The sequence below is a fragment of the Neophocaena asiaeorientalis genome, unplaced genomic scaffold (assembly GCF_003031525.2).
Source record: "Neophocaena asiaeorientalis asiaeorientalis breed wild unplaced genomic scaffold, Neophocaena_asiaeorientalis_V1.1 scaffold461, whole genome shotgun sequence".
NCBI classification, from domain to species: Eukaryota; Metazoa; Chordata; class Mammalia; order Artiodactyla; family Phocoenidae; genus Neophocaena; species Neophocaena asiaeorientalis.
In genome coordinates this window covers 171590-192609 of record NW_020173230.1, presented here as the reverse complement: position 1 = coordinate 192609, position 21020 = coordinate 171590, and the positions used below count along the sequence as shown (strand labels likewise).

General features: G+C 52.0%; 1 protein-coding gene across 1 annotated transcript in view; it reads right to left on the bottom strand.

Moving 5' to 3' along the window:
- Nucleotides 1-12975, bottom strand: part of GRID2IP (Grid2 interacting protein) — a 33370-nt gene extending 20395 nt beyond the window's left edge. Inside the window, exons 1-2 of the mRNA XM_024745266.1 lie at nucleotides 12748-12975; nucleotides 5005-5159 (exon numbers count right to left, since the gene is read on the bottom strand). Coding sequence (XP_024601034.1) covers nucleotides 5005-5159; nucleotides 12748-12972 — 380 coding nt within the window. The 5' untranslated portion in view covers nucleotides 12973-12975. The remainder of the gene's footprint in view (nucleotides 1-5004; nucleotides 5160-12747) is intronic.
- Nucleotides 12976-21020: the final 8045 nt, after the last annotated feature.

Genomic DNA, 21020 nt, shown 5'->3' with positions numbered 1-21020 from the left:
CCTCACTCAGCCTCCTCTGGCCCCCCTCCACGAGCACCTCCCCAGGCGCCTCGCCTCCGACCCCTCGGGCCGCGGCGCTCCGGAGAGTCCCCAACACCCGAATGCAGCGAGGCCGAACCCGACCGTTCAGAGGAAGCTCCGACTGCCTTGTGCAGAGCCTGGGAAGGCTTTCTGGAGGAGGTGGCCTTTGCGCTGGGACTCGAGGACTCAGCAGGTGTCGTCCAGAGAGACCCTCCCTTCCCACCCAAGGGGAAGCTCCAGAGGAGAAGGGGCTAGAGAAGGAGGCCTTGAATGCCGTTGTCAGCCGCTCAAGCTGCACTCCCGAACAGTGAGGAGCCGCGGGAGGGTATAAGGATTTAAGGGGAGGTGGAGGGACCCCGAAGGTTTTGGTACACCAGGGGAGGGGTGATGCTGGGAGGGGCACAGCAAAGGATGTTGGGATGGGACAAGTGGCCAGATTCTAAAACACAGGAAGTCAAGTTAATGAGACCTGGTGAGTGAGTGGAAATGAGGAGGGGGTGGCCAGGTTGGGGCAAGTCCCAGGTGAGGGCAGTGGGGGGAACAGAGGGCCTCCCCGGGATGGGCGTGTCCTACTGGGAGAGGGGAGGGGAGGAGCAGCTAAGGGGAAGAGACGGAGATAAGGGGAAAGGGGGCCTGGACCCCTCCTCCAGCTCTGGGCCTGCCACAAAGCAGGAGCAGGCCCCAGGGCCCCCACTGCATTGTCATTTCTTGCTGATCCTAGCTTCAGGCTGGAAAGGGTGAGAATCTGAGTTCTGAGGACCAAAGGATAGATGCCGGGGAGCCAGCCCAGGGCATCCTGGGAGGGGTCTCTCAGGGACAGCCTCAAAGTGGCAGGGCGCTGGGGGCAGGGGGGTCGGCACAAGGAGGCGGCCACCACCCAGACAGGCTGGAACCGCAGAGGCAGGAAACCCTGGGGACTTTGCCTCCGCCTCCGTCTTTGCGGGGAACATCCTCCATGATCCTGCCTGCGTGTTTCCCGCAGCCCGTCACAGGGAGGCCCCTGCAGACCTGACGGTCAGTCTCTGTCCTCTATCCAGGCCATGCTGCCCAACACACTTCAGCCCTGCATGCCTGGCCCCAGGGAGGCCACCACTCTGGGGTGACCTCTCACGGCTTTATGTCTCCCCTGCAGCAGCAGGAAGCCTGAGCCGGTGCTCATTCGGTGTCTTCCCCGTGCCTGACCTCAGCCCTGCCAGGGGGAGAAGTGTCTGAAAGTCCTCACGGTGAGCACAGCTCCCTGTCATCCACAGGGCCACAGCCGTCCCATCATGATCGAGCCATTCCTGGTTGTTTGGTACCAGCTGTGATGGCCCTGAGGCTGTGAAGACCGTCCACGTTGCCGTGGGCACTGGAGACGCGACCATGGAGCCGATGCTCCTGCTGGAATCCAGACACAGCCAGCAGTGCACTCGCTGCCTTGGGGCCAGGTTCCCCCTCCCGCCCCCCCCAGCACAGTGAAGGCACCAAAGGGGCCGGCAGCTGGTCCATCTGGCCAGATGACCCATGGGAGTATAGGGTGGGCCAGGCTGGTCCTGCTGAAGTGTCTGCCCCAGCAAGAGGGTGCTACCAAAGGCAGGTCACACCAGGGCAGTGTTTCTCAACTGGGGGCGATTTTGCCCCACAGAGGACATTTGGCATTGTCTGGAGACAGTTTTGGTTGTCACAAAATGACAAGTGGGAGGAGGGTGTGCTACTGGCATCTAGTGAGCAGAGGCCAGGGATGCTGCCAACTACAACATGCGGGACAGCCCCCAGCAACAGAGAAACACGGGGCCCCAAACGTCGATAGTGCCATGGTCAAGGAACCTCTCTAGGGAGAAAGAGACCTTCCCTAGGGGAAACCAATTTAACGGAGCACATACGAGATGCCTGGCACTTCCCCCTACACAGTGTCATAGAATTTTCCAAGGAGCTTTGTATGATGGTGGCGCTGACACTTGTCATTAAAGCAGAGGAGGGTGAAGGAGGTGCTCACACCCTATCCCCCAGGTTCTCAACTAATCTCTTCTCTGCTTTGCCATTGGCAGAGTCCACTTACATGCTTTCCTACCAAGAACCCCACGGGGAACACGTAGAAATGACCAACCCCATTTTTATGGATAAAGTGTAGAGGTTAGTGAAACTGCTCAAGGTCACACAGCCAGTGAGTGGACTGGGGGTTCGCTAGGTCTGCTGGGATTCAAAGCACAGCTTCCTCCACCACCTCAGCTGTGTGGTGGAGGCGTACTAGCAGAGCACAAAGCTGACTTTGCTTTCCTGTTCCCTCCTATCCACGTCACGCTTTCCAAACTACCTGGCCTGCCCTAATTAGAAAGTCATTTTATCACTTCATCAGACTGGAATCCCTTTGGGGATAGACCCAAATTAGGCTCTGAGCCACAGGGGTAACAGCTGTCGTAAAGAAAGATAAGACCCTTTACTCACAACATCGCCACTGACCCAAATCTCACCCTCACAGCCATGCTAAGACGATGAGGCCACGCTGAGTATTAAGTCGTATTTGATAGCCATTAAATTCAATGTTAAAGAGTGACATGTGGCTAGTGGCTACTGCACTGGATGGCCCAACTTCGTGGTCTCACTGCTCCTTCTCCTTTCTCCCCAAGTCTTCCAGTTGGGCCACTGGGACCACCCCTCAGAGGCCACACGGTGGTTTGGGTGGGTTCCAGCCTCTGTCGAGGGTGCACACACGTGAGCACAACACACGCTCACACGTGTATCTTTACCTACCCTTTGCTGCTGCACCTCTCATTCAAGCCTTGTCTCTCCTCAGTCGGGGGGTCCCAAGGCCAGAGGCCTTCATGGCCCTCTACCGAGGCAGGGTGGGTCACAGCTAGGCACAGTTGGGTACCCAGGGTTGGGTTGTGTGTGGTACCACCCTCGCCTTGGCTGTCCGGGCTCCACCTCTGTGGCTAGATGCCTGGCCCTGATGAACTATCTTCCCACCTCCACAGGGTGCATGCCACACCCCACAGGTCACTGTCTAGGCTCCAGCACCGGAACTTGCTGCCTGCTCCAGGCAGCCTGCCCTGACTGCCCTGTGCTGAGTCCATTCTCAGCTGCCCCTCGGCTGATGCTCAGCTCTCAGAATCACAGAAAACTGTCTGTGATTCCTCCATGCCTTCTCTGAGCTCTCTCGGGAAGGTGCTGCGTGGGGATCATCGCTTCATCCCTGGAACCCAGTACATGGGCACCAGAGTACACCAGAGGGGTGGTGGAGGGGGGGTGGGGAGGTAGCGGGATGGGTGGCAGAAGCCAGGCTGCCAGGGCACCCCTCTCCCTGCAGAGCCCAGCTGGGCACCGCCCCCCCCTCCAGCAGCCTCCCCAATTTTCCTGTCGCCCTTGACGCTCGGACAAGAGGCTGCTGTTTCATCCTCCCCAGCAGCGCCCCGGGGACGGGGACGCTGCGGGGACTGGGCATCCCAGGTGTCCAGGGTTCCCGGTTCCCAGGCTCTAAATCGAGCATGCCCAAGGGGGTGCCTCTCCACCCCGACTCTTCCTGACCCTCTGCCGGCCGCTCGGGGGACGAGCCGCGGACGGGAAAGGCGGGCGTAGGGGCTGTCCCGGGAGGCAGACCGGCTGACCCGGCAGAGGCGGCAGGGACGGAAGCCTGGGCAGCGCCGGAGGGAGATGAGGGACCGAGGGGGCCTCCAGCTGAGTCTGGCGGCTAACAGCCTTAAGACCTGCATGCCAACTTCCCAGGGACAGCCTGGCCGCCCGGCCCCTGGCCCAGCACTGGTGCGGAGGGGCGGGGTGGGGGGCTGCCCATCCATCACCTCCCCAGGGAGCCCTCAGCGCCAGCGCATCATCTGCTCTGCAAATTTGGCTCTAGAAATCACTTTTTTTCTCTCCGGATTTTCCCAGCAAGGGGCAGGCCCCTAACTCACCCCAGGCAGCTCATGGTGGCCTCTTTTGGTGGCCTTCTGTACTCTGCTGCAGAGCGGAGACGCTGCGCCCGGGCTTGGGGAGTGGGGGTGGCCAGCCCGGTCTCTGACATTGGCCAGGCCCAGAGGGAGGGGCAGGCTGCGGGGTGAATGGCAGCGAGGGGAGGGGGCGGGCTGAGCCCAGGAAGGGGGAGGGGCGGGGGGGGGGGAGCGTCACAGGCCCTGGAGGCAGGGGGTGGAGAGCCAGCCCCGCAGGACCCGTGCAGGGAACACATCATTCAGGCCCACGGGGGCCTGATCAAAGCTGTGCGGTGCAGGGCAGGATGGGGGTGGAGGTGGGGGGCCGGTTTCAGGAGATTCCCAGGTGTGGACCTACTGGGAGATTTTTTTTTTTTTCCTGAAGGAGAAATTTAGAAGGTCCAAAGCTGAGCAGAAAGTGCACAGCTAACTGGTTCATGTTCTTGTGACTGCTATTCATTTGCTGTGTGACTTTGGGCCAGTCCCTTAACCTCTCTGAGCCTCAGTCTACCTCTGTGGAATGGGGACAGTAATAGTGCTGGTGGGATTCAGTGAGAGAGTGTTTGTCTAGGGACCTGGCGAGGTTCTTGGCACGCAGCTGTCATCATCAAAGGGCAGAGAGAACACACTGTTTATAGGATGGGGAGGGGGGCGGTGCCCGGGATGGACACAGCACAGCTCCAGGCTTCCTTGCCTTGACACTGCGCCATTACTCCCTCTCAGTGAAGAACTAGGATTGTTTTGGTGTCGCATTGGAGATTTCTGTGATCTGGGTTTTGGGACAGAGCAGGGCAGACTGTGACTTGAGCTCAGGAGGTGGGTCTTCTCTGCAGCCCGTCCCAGCCCAGCAGTTAGCAGCCCTTTCCTTCTCACTCAAAGTGATGCCCTGGCGGCCAGCAAAGCCAACAGCTGCCCTTCCCAGCAGCCTTCGGGGTCACTGGCCCACCCATATCCTGGAGCTGACGGGGTGTTGGGGTCCAGCTCAGGGGCGGGCCACGCAGCAACAGCAGCAGCAGAGCCCGGGGTGGTGGTGGGAGAGTGGACACCCCTGCTTGCCCATCCTGTCCCCCAACTGAGGTACCTGAGGTTCTCCAGGAGGGGCCCACGGGCCTCGAGGGGCAGCACCAGGGTGAGCGCCCACACCAGCTCATCCACCCGCTGCTCAGCCGCGAACTGCTTTAGAGCAGCGAACATCCGCTCCTTGGTCATCGGCTGGTCCCCCAAGATTTCATCCACCTGCGGGGAAGGGTCTGATGAGTGGCCACAAGGGTCCCAGGGCAGAACACCAGGGAATCGGTCACCTCCCTCCCTTTCTCCCCCAGGACAGCTGACATGGCAGTCCCCTCTGGGCCCCCGTGAGAGCTCCTTACCCAGACCATGCCATTTCAGAGCTCACAGTAGCCCAACGAGGTGGGCGGGGCCAGTATCTTTGTTCTGTATCTAAGGAAACTGAGGCTGCTAGGGGTGGGGTGACTTACTCAAGGCCATGGAGTCAGGATTCAAACCCAGAGACAGCCCTTCTACTGAATATCGTAAGGGTTAAAGGAATCCATGCAAGGGCTTAAAACACGTGCCAAGCACTCTGTAATTGCTAGTTACTATCATCATAACACCATATCCCCTTCCACCGTACTCTTCCGCCGAGAGATCCCACAGAGAATGTTCTGGCTCCACAAAAAGGCCCTGGGGTGCACGCGTCACCCCAAATTCTGGTTTCCTCAGTGCTCCCTCTGGACTTTTGTTTTCTTCACCTTATTGTGCAAACCAGCTGAGGCCAGACAGAGTTCATCTACTCGGAGGAGCCTACCGGACATGGGCAACAAGAGTGTCCAAAGCCTAAAAATGCGCCTGTCATTTTACCCAACGATCGTGCATCGACGAATGTATCCTTGACGTGTCCTGACAAGTGCACGACGATACATGAGTGAAGAGGTTCACCTCTGCATTGTTTATGTTACTGAGACATTGGAAGCAGTATAAATATCTGACATTACAGGCTAAATAATTGTAGCACATCCATTTGGGGGATATTTCCTTGGCTATGCAGCCAAGATGGGAGGAAATCCCCAACCAGGTGAGAGGCAAGGTCCTGGGCCTTATGTTGCAGCCTCGGGCAATCGGAGGCTCTTGCCCAGGGCTTTTGCTCTTGAAGGAATGATGCAGAGATGTGGGGACACGGAGCTTGTTCAGGGCAGTGGCAGAGCCCTGTAGCGCGCCCTGAGCAGACTCATCCTGAAGGGTGTTTAGGACAGCTGTGCTCCAGGTGGCCCATCCCTTCTTGGTCCTGAGCCTAGGTCTCCAGCACTGATTCTGTGAACTCTTCCTCCCACAAATTCCTTTTCTGCCTCAGTTAGCGGGGTCAACTTCTGTTGTTTCACAGCCAAGTTCACTCCATACTCTGCAATATTGGATATCGTTGATTCTAGGGTGAGCACTTTTTAAAAAAAAATTTTAACATCTCTGAAATCAGGTTGTGTCCTATGGCTGGTTGTCATTCCTGTGCATGTGTGAATTTGGTCATAGCTTTCATATTGTTACTTCCATTGAGTCATATACATCGCGAGTACTAAATATGTCCAAATAAGTCTAAAAGCCCTCTTCCACTAACTACAAATTAAGTGACAAGAAGATAAGGAAGCATGTGTCACGGGTCAGTTGGCAGGGATTTTTCTTTCTTGGTGGTAAATAAAACAAGTGCATCTTGCAATTGACAGTGTTTAAGGTTTGATGCAATGTGGTACCATTTGGCCAGAGAGAATGATGCTGTAGGTCTTTATTTAAAAACCATGAAATGGGGAGTGATGGCTAATGGGTGCAGGGCTTCTTTCTGGGGTGATTAAAAAGTTCTAAAATTGTGGTGATAGTTGCACAGCTCTGTGAATATACTAAAAACCATTGAAGTGTACACTTTAAATGAATAAGTTGTATGGTATATGAATACATCTCACTAAAGCTGTTATAAAATACATAGAAAATGTTTGTGATAAACAGGTAAGTGAAAAAAACAGGTTATCAAATGGAACACACGGTATTACATTTTTATCATAGATAATTACACATATGTCTGCACAGGGAATATGCACTAAGGTTTATAGTGATTTTGATTATTTTTATGTCAATGGTTTCCATTTTTTAAACAGTGAGCTTATATGACTTATACAGTCAGGAAAAGGCATACATGTTGTCATTGCTTCTTTTTTTCCCTTTTTTTTTTTACTGTGGTAAAAATGCACATAACATAAAATTTACCACAGTAACCATTTTCATATGTACAATTCAGTGGCATTAAGTACATTCACAGTGTGGTGTAACCATCACCACCTTCTAGTTCCAGGACATTCTCATCACCCCAAATGGAAACGCTGTACCCATTAAGCGGTCACTCCCCATTCCCTACTTCCCCAGCCCTGGGCAGCCACTAATCTATTTTTCTGTTCTATGGATGCTCACAGTGAATATTTCTTATGACTGGAATCATATACTATGTGGGCTTTTGTGCCTGGCACCAATACTTTTTTTTTTTGCCTCACCGCATGTGGGATCTTAGTTCCCCGACTAGGGATCGAACCTGCACCCCCTGCAGTGGAAGCTCAGCGTCCTAACCACTGGACTGTCAGGGAATTCCCACTAATACTTTAAAAAATGCAGCAGTTAACCATTGTCTGTCCATACTCCAGGAGATCCCTGCCTTGTTAGTCCGGGGTCTGGGGGTGCCTCTGGGTACTGACGTCCTGAGCTAACCCTGAAGCAGGGGTGGGAGGCTGGGCCACTTGGTGAGTCTGGGAGTTTGCCATGCATCTCTCTCAGGACCGTGCAGGTGCAATTTCGGCCAGAAGTGGGGCTGTTCGGTACCCGCTTCCATCCACCTCCAAACTTCTCAACAGACCCAGCATCCCTCCCCTCCACCCTCCACTCTCCTGGGCAAGGCCAACCCACAAGGCCACAGACATTACACTGTATACACACACACACACACACACACACACACACACACACACACACACACACACACACACCAGAGTCCCCACCCTCTCTTCCTGCCACCTACTTGTCACTCAGCTGTCAGCTTGAAAGTCCCCTCCTTAGGGAGCCTTTCCTGACCACTCCGTTCAAGGGGCCCCCATCACTCTCTCATCTCCCTGTTTATTTCCTCCCTTAATTGATCATCATCTGAAATAACTGTTTATTGATTTGTCCACGTGCTCATCATTTCTTTCCGCACAGGCATGTCAGCAGCTATGAGAGCAGGCTCCCCTCCAGTCCTGTTCACAGCCGTTTCCCCAGCCCTCGCTCATCAGAGGGCTACGATCAACAGTGGCAAAATGCACGGATTTCAGTGTCTCCACAGCCTCCTTCCCTTCAGCTCATACAAATGTTCACATCTCTCCCAGTAAATAAAGTCCTCCCTGATCCCACACCCCCACCATCCTCTTCTTTTTCCTGCTCAGAACTGTCTATACTTGCTCTTTCCGTATGACTGTCCTTACCTGCCACAGTCCACCCCTTGACTTGCCACAAGTGCTCCCTGACACCGCTCTGGACAAGGACCCCAGATGGTGACGCCTAGATCTTGATCTTCAGCCCAGAGCTTTCTCCTGAACTTCAGAACTGTACATCCAGCTGCTTTCTACGTGGTAGCACAAGGGGATTAAGGAAGGCTTTCCAGAGGTGGTGACACCATAGAGGATGAGCAGGTATTAGCAGGTGGCTTCCAGGGCATCCAGCCAGAGGCCACATTCTGTGCAGGCCTGAGTCCCGGCACCTGCACACCAGGTCTCCCTCACCAGGTGTGATGGCCCCGAGACATAGACCTGACATCTTACTCCTATCCAGACCCGAGCACAGGGCTTGGTGCATTCAGTGAGCGTTTACGGAACTGAACCAAAGAGCTGGCAAGTGGCCAGCCATTCTCGAGGTGCATTTCCTGCAGCTCCCCCGCCGACCTTTCTTTCCCTGTCAGTGCGTGGGGCAGGCTGCAGTACCAGGCACCCCTCCTCGAGAACCCGCCAGACCGAGGAAGGTTAGTGGCTTTGAAATCAAAGTCAGCTGCAGCCTCGATTCAAAGGAGAACATGGCTAGGGGGAAAGATGTTTTATGTAAGAAAGAGGAAAAAATAGTTCCTCCCTCCTGGGGCCCCTGCCACAGTGCGGTTTTGGTGTCAGCTATTACCGAGATGCTCTCAACCTACATCTAAGCATGATGCGCCATCACGGGACACTAATGGATTTTCTATTAAATATCAGACTCTTCAAGGAGGACAATCTGGGGCAGGAAGAGTGCTGGCGAGAATCTGGGAGCTGATTGTTCAAAACCAATGGCGGATGGTGGGGGGAGGCGCTCCACAGACACTGTTGATCTTCCCTTTTTTGGGATTTGTGGAGCTGCTTGGGGAGCTCTAACCAGGATCTACCACTCTCCATTCCCTCTTGCCAGAAAATGCACCACAGCTGACCTGGGCAGCTGGTCAGATTCCTCCCTCGGTCATGACCCCTGGCCCTGCTTCCTGGCCAAGTGTGCATGTCCACCCTGCCCTTCTGGGGCCTCTGATGGGCCCCCTTCCGACTCTCCAGGGATTGCATGGAGTCTGGGACAGACCTTTGGTTCTACAGCAGGTCATCTGGCATTACAGCAGACTTTACTAGTTGCCATGGTCTGAATGTTTGTGTCCCCCCAAAATTTGTACGGTGAAAACCTAATGCCCCAGGCGATGGTATTAGGAGGTGGGGCCTTTGGGATGTGATTAGGTCATGAGGGTGGAGGTCTCATGAATGGAATTAGTGCCCTTATAAAAGAGCCCCAAAGAGCTCCCTTGCCCCTTTCACCATGTGAGGACAAAACCAGAAGTCTGCAATCCAAAGAGGGCCCTCGCTCAACCATGCTGGCACCCTGTTCTCAAACTTCCAGACTCCAGAGCTGTGAGAGATAGATTCCTGTTTATGAGTCACCCAATCTGTGGTAGTTTTTTACAACAGCTGGAATGGATTCAGGTGCTAGCGCTCACCAATATCTCTAGGTCTCCCCTCCTTCCTGGAACACACAGAGGACTATACTTCCCAGCATCTTTTGGAAGCAGCAGTGTGACTGGTTCTAGCCAATGAGCATTGACGGGAGGTGCAGTGGGTGGATTCCTCCCTTAAGAGTTGAGGCCCAATCTTCTTTTCTTTTTTAATGAATATTTTCTTAATTTTTTAAGTAGTTACCATTAAATTATTAACACATGTATTTAACTAAACAACCAAAAAAAAGAAAATGACCCGAAGTCTGACATTAATCTCTGGCCCCTTCCTAGATAAGAAAAGAAATGTATGACACTTTACTATGGAACACAGCTCGCCTCCACTTATCACCCTATCATAGTCCTTGTTAGTATTGCTTAGAATTTTAATTTTGTGAGGCACAATCTTTTATGCTCTCTTCCTCTTCTATGGGAATCTTTGAGCTTCATGTTGAGATGGAGGAGTCTGGAATGCTGGGACCTCATGTAGAGGTCAGCCCTCTGGACACTTAGAGGACTAAAAGTGGGGGTAAAAATAAACTGTGGTGGGTGCAAAGGCATCCATATCTTTGATGTTTGTTGTTTCGGGCGAGCTTATTATGGAGATAGGAAAAAGTCACATCTTTTGAGGAGCTGGACTCTGGTGACCTAGGAAGGCCAGAGCTGAGTCCTGTGTGTATGTGTGAGTGACTGCCTGGACCTGGCTAGGGGCTGGCCTGCTTGGGGGAATGGGGCTGAAAGGCTCAGCTGAGGTCCTGCCCAGACAATGGTTTATGCTGGGGCACATGGTAGAGGTGAGGCTCCTGAGGGGGGTCAGTTTAGAAGGAGGACTGGGCCAAGCTTAGGTGCTGGAAGAGGCCAGGTGGGTGGGGATCTGATACCTGGGCAGTGAGCTGGGAGCCATTTGGGCAATGGCCAAACTCCAGCATGGCTTCCTGGCCCCTTCGCCCCCAAACCCCATGGCCAAACCCTGCCAAGGGCAGGACTGAGCAAATCCACTTCCATGGAGGACAAGGAATGGTATCTGAACACAACTGTCCCAAGTACCAAGCAAATACGAAGTTTCCAGGACATTGGGCTTGGCATCCACATGGGGCCTGAACCCCAGGCAGGGTGAGGGGAGTGTCTAGGCTCCAGACTCTTTCCTGGCTCACTTGTTGTTCAGTTGGAGTTTCAGTCAAATGAGGGCCTTTGGACCACATCTGAAGGCCCTGGAGCGTAGGAGGGCGGATGGCCTGAGGTAGTTGCTGCACTGAGACCTTCCCGCTAGACGTGATCGTACTGGGCAGCCTCTTCCTCATATATGTGTCACATCCCAGGTTTCTCGGGCTTGCCTGGATTGGTCCAGTAAAGGGATAGGTTTCCGCAAATCAGGGATTTCTTGGGATTCTGGCCTGAGGCCAACACCATCCTCAGCCTTTCCTTCCCAGCCCCGGGTCCCCACCTCTCCTGGTGGCTACCCCTCACTTCCTGAAGGTGACTCAGGCCTTGGGCTCCTCTTTCGGCTGGAGGCCTTGGCCATTTCAGGCTCCTAACTCTCAGTCCTCAGGGAAGTCCTAACTTTCCACCTGAGAACACTCAGAGCCTGTTTGTGCCAAAGTCTGATAGGCAATGCCTTTGGAGGTTTGGGGGACCCAAACCTGGGCCTCCTGTGGCCAGCCTGCCATCCAGACTGCTGTGCAGGGCCAGATCCCGGTTTTGCAGGGGCTTGAAATAGGTGTGGTTCCTTTATTTATTTATTTATGTTTGGCTGCGTTGAGTCTTCGTTGCTGCGCATGGGCTTTTCTCTAGTTGCGGTGAGTGGGGGCTACTCTTCGTTGCGGTGTGCAGGCTTCTCGTGTGGTGGCTTCTCTTGTTGCAGAGCACGGGCTCTAGGCACACGGGCTTCAGTAGTTGTGGCACAGCGGCTCAGTAGTTGTGGCTCACAGGCTTAGTTGCTCCGCGGCCTGTGGGATCTTCCCGGACCAGGGTTGGAACCCGTGTCTCCTGCATTGGCAGGCGGATTCTTAACCACTGTGCCACCAGGGAAGCCCAGGTGTGGCTCTTTTAAAAATAACACTATGTACTATGGTCTGAGTGTTTGTGTCCCCCTCCCCAATTTATATATTGAAATTTTAACCCCCAAAGATGGGGCCTTTGGGAGATGTTCAGGTAATGAGGGTAGAGCCCTCATTAAGGGATTAGTGTTCTTATAAAAGAGACCCAAGGGAGATCCCTAGTCCACTCTGTGAGGACACAGCAAGAAGGCCACTGTCTGTGACCCAGGAGGTGGGTCGTCACCAGACACTGATCTGCTGGCACTGTGATCTTGCACTTCCCAGCCTCCAGAACTGTGAGAAATAAATTCCTGTTGTTTATAAGCCACTCACACTCTGACAGTTCATTTTAGCAGCCGCAGTAGACTAAGGCAGTATGTTACTAATACGGGCAATGGAAAGAATGATCCACTACCACACACAACAGGGATGAAAGTCACAGATATAACATGACCATAAGAAGCCCAGCACCAAAGAGTACATGTTATATAATTCCATTTATATGACGTTCACAAACAGGCAAACGTCATCTATAACGATGGAAGTCAGCGTAGTAGCTACCTCTGGTTGGGGCAGAGAGGGAAAGGATCACATGAGAACCTTCTCATGAAGGAGAAGGTGAAGGAATCATTCTATGCTCTGCATTCTATTACTGTCTTTATGCTATTAATCTACAGGTTGATCAGGGTGGTAGTTACAATGGTGTATGCCTAGGTAAGATTTACTGAGCTGTGCATCCGTATTACCTCAATAAATAAAGAAAAGCAACTCCCACAAATCAAGCCCCTGATACGCCCAGGCTGGGCGGCACGCGCGGGCAGCGCCGGGCCAGGCGCACGAGGCGCTCGCGGCTCAGGCCGCCCACGGCCAGCCCCTCCACCTCCAGGATCTGGTCCCCAGGCCGCAGACCCCCGGTGTGTGCGCTGCTCCCTTCGGCCACCTCCAGGACGAAGCAGGGACCCGAGCCGCCCAGCCGGAAGCCGAAGTCCTCAGGCCAGCCCTGGTTGGTGGTTGGCATGGCAGTGGTGTCCGAGCAGCTGGAGAGGGAGAGAGACAGCACACTGGGCTGCGTGCCGCTCAGAGATTCAAGGCCTGTGCTAGTTCGAGTCTCTACTTCTTCTTCTCTGCCTCCGTGTGGAGGATGAGTTCTTAGGACATTGTCTGAACTCTTGGATCCAGTTGTGCCCGATTCACCAACTTCCATGGGACAATGGGACTTCCCAGTGGTATGAGCTCACAAATTCCTACTGACTTTGGGGGTTATTTGCCCTTTGAATTGCCCTCCTTGAGGAAGCGTGATATGGCTGATTTGGGGGCTCTGGGCTCCTGGCCTTAGGACAGGCTCGGGGTAGGGGAGGTGACTCTGTCCTCCAAAAGCAGATGATTGTGTGGGCTGGAGACGCAAACACATCTTGGGGAGGCGAGGCTGACACGTCATAGGTGAGGCTTAGTTTTCTGGGTAAGAGTCCATAGTTCTGAGAACTTCTTGAAGCTGGCTTAGAAGAACGTCTGAGGGCTGGATTTTGAAGGCCCTGGGCTCGGTACCCCTCAGCCCTCCGAAGGTGTTTGGAGAGCCCTCCACCCACACTATGGGTGTCATCCTCCCACTGGCTCCCTCTCCCAGGAGCTGGCCTCTCCCAGGACACCTGGGGAACACTTCTTAGAACCGTTGGGGGGCAGGGAGGAGGTCCAGGCTTCCAGGAGCATCATGGACTCTGGGAGGAAATGTCCCTGAGTGACGTTCAGTGAGAACCTGTGTCACCTGCCACCAGAGTGCACGGTGTGAGAACTCCTCACACTCGGTGGGGTGGGAGCTGCCATACCCCGAGGCTAGCAGGCTCACTCCCGAGCCCACCCCAAGGGACCTGGTCCTCTTCCGCCAGGCAGTGGTGCCACCATGGAGCCTCAGGGACACTTACTCTGTCACACGGTGGTATCACTGGACTCCTGGGTCTGCTGGGCCCAGGCGGGGTGGGGGCATCCCCGTGTCTTGGATGGGCCTGAGCTCAGTTCTTGTACCACGAGAGAAGCAGTCAGCTCCTCCACCACCAAAGAGGGGCTGGCTGGAAGCTGTGCACACCTATTCTGACCAGCGACCTCTGGCAGGGCTGCCTATCAGAGGCCAGAACAGGCAACTCCTGACACATCTACACCCAACCTGGGGAGCCTGCACGACCAAAGAGGCTGCCCGCAAGCGAACCCTGCTGGGCAGTTGAGCTGTGTCCAGCCCTCCAGTGCGTCCGCAGCCCTGCAGGTTGACCAAAGCCCTCTCTCACCCATGCAGAGCTCCCCGTCTGGGTCACTCTCCTCCCTCATCTTCCCCTGGAAACAGGACTCCAGGCTCCCAACAGGGCTTACGAGAGGCAGGCATCCCGGGGCTGCCCATCCCAGAATATTGGGTCCCCCACCTCCCTCCAGGTTTGCTCACCTTCCTCCCTGGTGACGGCAGTGGCTGCAGTGACAGAGCACAGTGCTCGCGGGACACCTGGGGACACTCGCTTGTTGCCGGCCCTCTGCTGCTCAGGGCCTTGGCATTGGTTACTGATGCGTCCGAGGTGACAGCTGGAGTTTCTAAGGCAAAGTGATCCTCTGAGTAACCCGAGAAGGCCCCGGTTACCAGGTGGACCAGCAGGATGGTTGGACAGCTTGGCCAGGGCCCAGAGTGGCCGGCCCCTGCTGTAGGGTCCTGGGGGATGCGCAGTGGTCCTCAGGCAGGAGTGAAGTCTGACTGGAGCTGGGCCTGGGGCCAGGTCCACCCCTGAGGTCACAGAGCTTGACAGGTGGGTCAAGAGGATTCAACTGGGCTGTTTGGGAGTGGGGGTGACGGCACAGGGGGCTGATGAGACTCACTGGGGCATGGAGATCCAGTCCCCACGGAGGACACCACCTCCGGAGCCCCACAGGCCAGGTTTTTTGGCAGGAGAAAGGGAGACCCAGTCCAGAAAAAGACGTTTGGATGGGAGAAAAGATGCTGACCTAAGTAATTTTGGAAACGAGCAGGGTCTGTAAAACGAAAGGCAAAAGGAACTGTGCTCTAGTTGGGAAAGTTGTTCCCTACAGGGGTGCGGGTTGACAATTCTGAAACCACACTGTACGTGCACACTGGCACTGAACAGTTAAGTCAGTGGATCGTGGGAGCCAGGTTTCTCCCTGTTGGAGTGGGAGATTACAGATGAGCAAAGGGGAAAAGCTGGAATGACCCGCGAGGCACTGGATTAGTCAGGAACAGCGGTATGAACTCATGCTTAGCCTACTATACAGCAGATAGATACACAGAGAAATCTTTACAGATATGCGCATAGGCATAGGTTAGTACCTGCACATCAGTTCGCTTGCTCTGTCAGCTGAGAAGGCTTAGAAGCAAGGACATCCCAGCAGCAATGAGCACATCCAGTGCCAGATCTTGATTTCTAATATCATTGCCCAGTAAAAGGAGCCCGGGCTCCCTGGAGAAATGACTGATTCGAGGGCTGGGGCAGGAAATATACAAGGTGAGCCTGGAGCATCTTCTAGTGCTGGAGAGTAAGGAAGTGCTAAACACACACACACACACACACACACACACACACACACACACACACACGATGGGGTTTGTCAAAGGGACACAGGAGCTGAAGGAAAGGGTTCCTTGTGGCCAAAACTGGAACAATTTGAGCAAAAAAGTAAATAACATAGTGTTGGGTTACAACCCAAAGTATAAAATAAATATCTGCACGTTTACACTGATATAAACAATTGAATAAATAAATGAGGAAAAGAGACATATCTCCTGTACAGAAGAATTCCAGATAATTTAGACGGCTATTTCTCCTTCTGGAGGTGGAACGGAACTCCCCACCCTTAAGTGTGGGCTTAGCGTAGTGACTTCTTTCCAAAGAGGACAGATGCGAGGGTGGGGAGAGAGTATTTTGCAGTGGAGAAACCCGACGAACATGACCTCAGTCAGGTGATCAAGGTCACCACCAGCAGGGACAAATCAGGTTGATGGCACGGACCCTTTATTTGCTGTGATGGGAATGGCACTTTGCCTCTGTGGACTTCTCTGCAAAACCCGTAATCAGTCTGACTACGAGAAAAACTTCAGGAAAACCCAAATTGGGAGACATTCTGAAAATACGTAGCTCTTCAAAATGGTTAAGGTCATCAAAAACAAGAAAAGTATGAGAAACTGTCACCGACTGGAGGAGGCTAAGCAGACCTGATGACTAGATGCAATATGGGATCCTGGGATGGAGAAAGCACGTTAGGTGAAAAGTTAAGGAAATCTGAATTAGCTAATAATAATGGGTCAGTATCAGTTCATTAGGGGTGACAAATCGACCATAGTAATGTAAGATGACAGCAATAGGGGACATTGGGTACGGGGTAAGATGGAACTCTGTACTGTCTTCCCAACGTTCTGCAAGCCTAAAACTGTTCTAAAATTAAAAGTTTATTTTAAAATCCTTTTCTCAGGATGTGGGGAATGGGGATCAGACAGATTAGAAGGTACTCTTAATAGGTCATCATGATTGAGCTGGATACTTTCCAGAGTTTGCTTTAACCATAGGTGCTCCAAGTTACTGTGTGTGTGTGTGTGTGTGTGTGTGAGAGAGAGAGAGAGAGAGAGAAGTGTATATATGTGTGCTCTAGTCTCATGTACATTATAAACTGTGCTAGGAAGCTTACAGTATATGCTCATTGGAAAAAAAAAAACAAAACTGTGAGTGAACAAGAGTGTCCCCAGAGCCCGGTGGAAGAGTGACTGATGCTGTAATTGAGTACGTCTTCAAGCACAACTCTGAGTGCCTGTTAGGCTGCAGAACTGTTGTGCTGCATGGTAATTGGACACAAACCAGGGCAGTCACGTGGCTGATTCACTTGGGCTGCTCTTTTGTCCTCCTGACTAACAGAGTCTATATGGTACAAAATTAAGTTATCTAACAGCACTGATGGGAATGTAAAATGGTACAACCATTATGGAATACTGTTTCTTAAAAAGCTAAACATACTAAACACTTTTCAAATGACCCACCCATCCCACTCCTGGGTATGGACTTATCCAAGGGAAATGAAAGCATATGCCCACGCAAAGACTTGGACATGAATCCATCGACAGATGAATGGATCAGGAAGATGTGGTACATATATGCGATGGAATACTACTCGGCCATAAAAAAGAATGAAATAATGCCATTCGCAGCAACATGGATGGACCTAGGGATTATCATACTAAGTGAAGGAAGTCAGAAACAGAAAGACAAATACCATATGATATCACTTCTATGTGATCTAAGTATATCAAAATATGAATCTAAAGTATGACACAAATGAACTTGTCTAAGAGACAGAAACAGACAGACATAGCAAATTGGTAGTTGTCAAGGGGGAGTGTGTGTGGGGGGGATGGAGTGGGAGTTTGGGATGAGCAGATGCAAACTATTATATATAGAATGAATAAACAACAAGGTCCTACTGTATAGCACAGGGAACTGTATGCGATATCCTGTGATAAACCATAATGGAAAAGAATATGAAAAAGTATGTGTGTACTATTCACACAGCCAAAAACTGGAAACAATCTTAATACCCGTGTACTGGCGAATAGAGACACAGATTGTGGTCTGTCTCTACAATGGAATGCTACTCAGTAATAAAAAGAAATGAACTATTGATACAATCAACAACAAGGATGAACCTCAAAAGCTCCGTGGTGAAAGAAGCTGGTAATGAAAGGCTCTATGATTCCATTTATATTAAAATCTATAACATACAAGCTGACCTATAACATTGGAGAGCAGATGAGTGATTTCTGGGGCCGAGGTAGAGGCAAGGATGAACTGCAAAGGGGTGTGAGAAAACTTCTGGACAAGATGGAAATGTTCTGTATTTTGATTGTGGTGGTAATTTGGCAGGGATGTGCCTGTCAAAACTCACTGAACTGTACGCTTTAAATGTATGCAGTTTCTTACATATAAATTATACCTCGATAAAGGTGATGTTTAGAAACTTGAAGTACTTGAGGGGTACACTCCTAAACCCTGTAACTTATGTAGGCTGGGAAAGTAACACACACTGAGCCAGACCCCATCGTGTGCCAGCAATTGTCATATATTTGTTATCTCATGATGGTCACGACTCTCCCAACAAAGTCAGAATTGTTAGCCCCAGTTCAGAGAGGAGAAAACAGAGCTTCAGAGAGTTAAGTGACTTGTCCAGGGCCACACGAGCTCATGAGTGGCTGAGATGGTGTTTGACCATCTCTGCCCTCCTCGACCTGAGCCCTCAGGGAGACTCATGGTCCTATAGAACTGACCGCAGATGAATGCACATCTCTGCCCCCCAAGCCTAGATACTTTCTCCATGCTCCTCCGGGTTCCACCTTCTTTTGCCCAGCATGTCCCAGTAGGCTCACAATGTGTCCTGGGCATTTCCCACCCCAATCTCAGAAGGTCCAGCCAAGGTGTGGGCATGCCAGCAGGTGGGGGGTGGGGGAGGCCAGGCCCAGGTTTCCAGGGTTTCGTGGGAGTCAGGGAGGGGGATGTCTGTAGGTGTGGAAGAAGGAACCTCTGGAGACCCTTGGTGGATGCTGCTGAAAAGAGCAGGCACCCTCGACCCCTCTCTTTATTTTACATCCCAAATTCAAACATCATCGAATCCTACGGACTCTATCTTGGACTTTAAAATGATAACCAGAACCTACCTGCTTCTCTCCACTTCCCCTGCTGCCATCCTGGTCCAAGCCGCCATCATCCCTCTCCTGGACTGGTTCCTCGGCCTCCTCACTGGTCTTCCCTTGCCCCCGGCACTCTATTGTCAATGTAACAGCCAGAATGATCTGTTGAATTGAAGTTAGATCGCGTCACTCTTCTGCTCAAAACCCAGCCCAGCACTAATTCCTCACAGTGGCCCGTAGGACCCCACCCAGTCAGGCCCCTCGCAAATCCCTGGCTTTCCGCCTGCTACACTACACTTTGCTCTCTCCCTCTGTGCAAGGGCCAGGCATGTTCCCACCTCAGGGCCTTTGCACTAGCTCTTCCCTCTGCCTAGATTGTTTTCCTTCATATGTCTGCACGCGCCCCTCCCCCTCCCCCTTAGAATCTGTTCCGGTGTCTCCTGTTCTGTGAGTGGTTCCCTAGCACTCCTTCTGTCCCCTGTTTCTGTTTTCCCTCCCCCATAACACTCTCACCAATTGACCTGCCGTGTGGCCTGTTGATTTAACTTTTTTATTGTCTGTCTCTCCCCATTAAAGTGCAAGTCCCAGGAGAGCAGGGATATCCATCTCTTTTGTTCATTGCTGTATCTGTAGTACCTAAAACAGTGCTCGGCTGCGTAGCAGGTGCTCAATAAATATTTGTAAAATGAATGAATACATGAATAAAACCTTGGGCTTCCCTGGTGGCACAGTGGGTAAGAATCCGCCTGCCAGTGCGGGGGACATGGGTTCGAGCCCTGGTCCGGGAGGATCCCACATACCGCGGAGCAGCTAATCCCCTGCGCCACAACTACTGAGCCTGCGCTCTAGAGCCCGCGAACCATAACTACTGAGCCCGCGTGCCACAAGTATTGAACCCTGCGCGCCTAGAGCCTGTGCTCCGCAACAAGAGAAGCCACCGCAATGAGAAGCCCGCGCACCGCAACAAAGAGTAGCCCCCGCCTGCGGCAACTAGAGAAAGCCCGTGCGCTGCAATGAAGACCCAATGCAGCCATAAATAAATAAAGCCACGCTGTATGCCTCAAACAGAAGGAAGTGTATTCTCTCCCCAAGGCTGCCGTTAGTAATCTTTTTTTTTAAAAATTAATTTATCTTATTTATTTATTTTTTTCTCTGTTGGGTCTTCATCGCGGTGCGTTGTCTTTCTCTGGTTGCGGCGATCGGGGGCTACTTTTCGTTGCGGCGCATGGGCTTCTCTATGCGGTGGCTTCTCCTGTTGTGGAGCACGGCCTCTAGGCACACAGGCTTCAGTAGCTGTGGCACACGGGCTTAGTTGCTCTGGGGCATTGTTGGATCTTCCCCGACCAGGGATCAAACCCATGTCCTCTTCTTTGGCAAGAGGATTCTCAACCACTGCGCCACCAGGGAAGCCCCTGCCCTTAGTAACCTTAAGAGAATCTCCAGGATGGGCCCCAGTATGGCACATGGTAAGTACTGTGATCATTATTATATCCAGTATTATTCGGTTCTTCTGACAATTCAGTTGTGTTCCCCAAAGTCACAAACCACTTAAAATAGAAACTTTATATTTTAGAGTAGTTTTATTTAGTGTAGTTTTAGATTCACAGACAAATTTCAAAAATAGTGCAGTGCCCGTATACCCCATATTCAATGTCCCCTATCGCTGACATCTTACATTATCTACATGTTACATTTGTCAAAACCGATGAACTAAAATTGATCCACTATTATCAGCTAATTCAGATTTCCTTAGTTTTCACCTAAGGTTCTTTATCCGTCCCAGGATCCCATCCAAGATGCCGCATTTAGTTGTCATGTCTCTTTGGGCCCCTCCAATCTGTGGCAGTTTCCTTGATTTTGATAACCTTGACAGGTTTTTTTTGGTTTGTTTTTGGAAATAGCTCATAAGAGATTCATTGAATATGCTCTTTAGTACTTTTTTTTTTTTTTAACCTTGACAGTTTTGAAGAGGTTTGGTCAGCTGTTCCGCAGAATGTTCCTCTCTTGGGTATGCCTGATATTTTCTCATAGTTAGACTGGTTGTGGGTTTGGGGGAGGAAGACCAGAGAAGCAAACTGCGATTCTCATCGCGGCGTATCAAGGGAACATGCTATCAACGTGATTTACATGCTGTTAACTTGATCACCTGACTGAGGTCCCGTTTGTCAGGTTTCTCCCCTGTATAGCTCTCCCTCCCCCACCCCTGCACACTGCCTTCTTTGGAAGTCACTTAAAGTTGGGGAGTTACACTCTACATAAATTATTTGGGATCCTTCTGCATGGGAGACATGTTTCTTCTCCTCTGTTGATTTATTCAATCATTTGTATCTGTATAGACTCATGGATATTTTGTTTTATACTTTGTTTCATAATCCAGTCCTACATTATTTATTTTGTTGCTCAGATCATAC